Source organism: Arachis hypogaea, chromosome 5 (assembly GCF_003086295.3).
Source record: "Arachis hypogaea cultivar Tifrunner chromosome 5, arahy.Tifrunner.gnm2.J5K5, whole genome shotgun sequence".
In the NCBI taxonomy this organism is placed as follows: domain Eukaryota; kingdom Viridiplantae; phylum Streptophyta; class Magnoliopsida; order Fabales; family Fabaceae; genus Arachis; species Arachis hypogaea.
In genome coordinates this window covers 7089145-7093386 of record NC_092040.1, presented here as the reverse complement: position 1 = coordinate 7093386, position 4242 = coordinate 7089145, and the positions used below count along the sequence as shown (strand labels likewise).

The 4242-nt window shown below is 37.7% G+C and overlaps 1 protein-coding gene across 1 annotated transcript; it reads right to left on the bottom strand.

Moving 5' to 3' along the window:
* Positions 1 to 745: 745 nt before the first annotated feature.
* Positions 746 to 4242, bottom strand: LOC112800506 (uncharacterized). Its single transcript, XM_025842823.3, has 8 exons — positions 3990 to 4242; positions 3739 to 3883; positions 3510 to 3650; positions 2319 to 2417; positions 1827 to 1903; positions 1622 to 1730; positions 1151 to 1479; positions 746 to 1029 (listed from the first exon to the last, which is right to left on the bottom strand). The coding sequence occupies exons 1-8, from the start codon at positions 4080 to 4082 to the stop codon at positions 937 to 939; spliced, it is 1086 nt and encodes a 361-aa protein (XP_025698608.1). The 5' UTR covers positions 4083 to 4242; the 3' UTR covers positions 746 to 936.

The following is a 4242-nucleotide window of genomic DNA, read 5'->3' as shown; positions in this document are numbered from 1 at the left end:
ATACGAGAGGGACTGGAGATAGCATGGGAAAATGGCTTTAGAAGGATTGAGTTAGAAACATACTCCCACGCAGCTGTGAATTTGATAAAGAATTCTCCAAAATGCCACTCAACACTAACCCCCCAATTAAAAGAATCGAAAAGCTTCTCAACAGGAAGTGGCAAGTGCACGTACGACATATATTTAGAGGCTAATCAATTAGCTAATAGCATTGCAAACTTGCTGCTAAACCAAGACAGGGAGCATGCTACTTGGTTCATCCTCAGGAAACCTTTCTAATTGTATTTGCTGTAGATGTGGGGTTTCCTTTCCCCGTTAGTCTTTTTTTTTTGTTTTACTCTTGGCCTTAGGGCCTCCAGTGAACAAAAAAAATGAAGCAATGACCAAAGGACAAAAAAGTGAAGTGACGGCCATATATCTTCAGAGAAAAATATAAAATTTGCTACTCGACTTCGGCCTCATAAGGGTGTATATTTTACTCAATTCCTACAATTTCAAAAAGTAAAAAGCAATTCCATAAGCAAAGTCGTTTATGCAAGCTTAACAATGATTTGATTCAACATTCAACAAAAAGCAAAGGCATCTGATGAATCTTCAAAGAACACCAATGCTAAGAACAGCCAAATTTACCAAAAATCAAACATCAATTAGCAAGCACTAACATTGCCATTCCTTCTTGTTCAAAACCACCCTGTTTAAAGTCTTAAAATTCAAAACAATAACAGTTCATAATTTAGACGGCACCTGATTAAATATTTCTCTGTCATTTATATAAAACAAAGCACAAGTAAATTGATTGTCAAGCACTTCAAAGGTTACAAAAGCTAGTTCCAAAATTTAGATATTCACATATTCTTAAGACATTACCCTAAACCATAGTCAGTTTTTGGTCTTACAACTGAACTGTTCATTACTAGTTACCCATATATCAAGTACTCAATAATATATTGAGAGTGTTCGGTGGTGCTGCAGGGTTGCGCACTGAACACCAGAGGCCCAGAGCCAAAGGTCCAGTTCCACACTGAGAACCTGAAATAGAAATGAGCAAATATTTAAGTCAGAAACATAATTGAAGGAGAAAAGAACAACAATTGTGAATGTTAAATTACATGAATTGAAATGGGTTATGAATGGGAGAAGCAGAACTCACCTGTCTTCCTAACTTTTTACTTATCAGCTCCCTCATTTTCTCCACAGCATGTACAGAGCAAGCCCGGAGTTCAACTTCCTCCTCAGTCCCCGGACCTATTTCTCCACTAGAATCAATGGTACTGGCAAGTGCTGGGCTATATTTTAGAACACCAAGTTGCCGCAGCACCGCCGGGACGATATAGTCTGCCATTATAGTTAGAGAGCTGATGTCTTTGAATTCACCATACCCTTGACCCCTAAATGCACCCCATAAATCTGCCGCAAATATCTGAGCTCTTTTATACAAGAATACCTGGCGGCCTTTGTATACTGAATGGTCTCTAAAGCCTAGCACATTTCAAATTTGGGGTTAAAGAAGCAATTTTTACACTCAACACAGCCCATAGAAACTTCAACCAAAAAAATTAGTAATTATGTATTTGAGAACTTGAACCATGAAAGTTATCGTGGGAAAAGAAGCTTATTGTACCAGGAAAATGGCGCGCAACAAGAGCAACAAGATTCAAAGCTGATTTTCCGCATCTGTCCACAAGATTACATGCTTTTCCATCAAAACTCCTTTCCAATTCAATTCCAACCTAGCAATGCGAGGGTTTACACAATGGTTATTAAGCTTCAAGACATGCTTATACCATAGATTGATGGAGGGGGAAAACACAACAAATATAAATTACCTCGTGAAGTAACCGAACACGTTCATCTTCCAAAGGAAGAGGTCTAGGCCACTTCAAAAGCTCACGTAGCTGTGTACCTAACGTTACAAAGTGATTTTGTCACTGCTTTTTTTGGGAAACAATTTTCTAACTGGAAGTGAGCAAATACCAATGAGGCTAGACTTCAACACAGACACATATCTCATTTTTTCAAAATACTAGAACTGAAAAGCAGTTGCATGTCCCTTACAGGTAGTCAGCAATGGAGACAAGAACAAAATACTTTGAAGTCTTTGTTCATATAATACTGGTAGGTCGAAGGCAATTATTAGCATAGCATCTGTGAGTTTGCTTAAAATTGTTGTACATGGACAACAACTGAAATTTAATTTTTCACATGACATGACAAAATCTAGGATTTCAACAAGCCTTAATTTCAACTGATAATAAAAATTTGAGCTAAACTAAAGATAAAGTCCTTAACAGAATTGCCATTTACACAAAAATGCTTACCAGTGTACTTCTGCAGGCGGTCAGCATCAAACGCAGATTTATCATTTTGAAGAGCTGCCTTTAGCCCAGATGCCAAATCATCATAGTTCAAATCCTTATCTGTTTAATAAGTGGGATGAGAAGCAAACTATGGAAAATAACAAACAGATAACAATTAAAAGCAGGTGGAAAATTCAAATGCTGATATCTTAGAACATGGTTCACTACTACATGTCTTTGAGAGTTGGGGTATCAACTTCCAACTGGATACTAATCCGTTGAATATTATCACTGAATATATGGCAGTGCAGTACAAAGATAAATAAATTAAGGAATTAGCTAACAAAAGGGCACTTGTTATGCAGATAAGAATAGTAACTTTTTAAAGTTTTTAAAGTATTCAATATATATTTAAAATGTATTGAAAAAAAAAACCCTTGTATTTTCAATAAAACTTTCCTTTTGTAACTTGTATAAAAACTTTCCTTTTGTAACTTGTTAATCAAACCTATAAAATAAATTATTAAAAGAATTCTTTTTCAATAAAAACAAAGAAGATATGATGATATAAGGCAGTTTCTCACCCACATTTAACAATAAATAACTGGAGAATTCAAGATTCCGCTCATCTCATGTCCCATAAGAGCTTGCAACAAATTATTCATGTTTATTATGGACTTTTGTTCATATAATTCTACACAAGTGTACAATTGCAATATAATTAATTAATGATATACAAATATAATATGTGGGGTGCCGTATATGTTAAAAAGAAGCAGAGTCAGTTTACGGAGGTGGCTACGCTATGAAATGGACCACTGCCATTGAAAACAAGGAAAAAATTTTACGATGGGCATCAAACAACACCCAAAGGAGAAGAATCAAGTGAAAATAAAATATATGGGCCCAAGTGTTTGTGAGCAGTGTGTTCGTAAAAAATCAATGATTCAAAAATAACATTACTCTTGATAACACCAAAATGCTGTAACCAAGGCCAACACTAAAGTAATAACACAGAAATTGAAGCCCAAATTTGCCATATCTTCCATATTCACAATCAATTTTCATACCTACCATGAGTGGAAAACATGTTCTGCAGGGAATATAAACTTACTGATTCTGTACCACTAATAAAAATACTGGAAATATAGAAAGAGAAAAGAAATTGAATACAAGACAAAATTGCCAAAAAAGGAAAGTAACAGAAGGTACCAGGCCAGAAGCAGAAATTGAGAGAGTCCAAAACAAACAAGTACTGGACGGTGAGTGGGCCGTTGTCAAAATAATGAATCCCTTCGAAATCCCAGTCAACCTTGGGAATGTCATCAATGGTGTTCACCACTTTCTCAATCCCTGAAAAAGTGAAAACGACAAATAGTTATTCTCTGACAATGCATTAAGCTGGAACATGTGAAAGAAAAGGAGGAGATTAGCAATGAACCTGCAGAGTCGACGAGAACGTGGGAGGAGTGGGTGGCGACCCAGGCAGTGGTTGCCCTAACGTCTTCCATGGAGAGTTGAAACCGAAGATGAGAAGAAGCACAATGCGGCGAGGTTTGGTATTGGTGAGGCTCTTCACGTGAACCCTAAAACGAAGCCGATTTGAAAAAAAAACAGAAAGTGAATGTGAATGTGTTGCTGTTACGTTATATATGATAGGGTACGCGGGAAATAGGGGAGTGGTGCGCGTACCTGGTTCGAAGTTTCGCGGGTTTTGATGGTGATGGTGGTGGGTGCGTGTGGTAGGGGCAGCTGCCTTAGTAGTAGGGGGATGGCATTTTCCATGTGCGTTTGTTTGGGCTTATATTTCAAAGGGTGAAATGCTTTGTTCGTTGGGTTAGCATTTGTGAGTCATAACTCATAACTCATAGCAGTCACGGGGGGGGGGGGGGGGGGGGGGGGGGGGGGGTGGATAAAGTTGCCGTCTGCTTGCCATACCCACCAC

Bases quoted from the DNA above. Each gene is read 5' to 3' on its own strand.
- LOC112800506 (XM_025842823.3), bottom strand. From the start codon at position 4,082: ATGGAAAATGCCATCCCCCTACTACTAAGGCAGCTGCCCCTACCACAC. The intron at 3,884-3,989 runs GTACGCGCACCA...GCTTCGTTTTAG, and splicing joins CCCGCGAAACTTCGAACCAG to GGTTCACGTGAAGAGCCTCA. The intron at 1,480-1,621 runs GTACAATAAGCT...GAAATGTGCTAG, and splicing joins TGTTGCGCGCCATTTTCCTG to GCTTTAGAGACCATTCAGTA.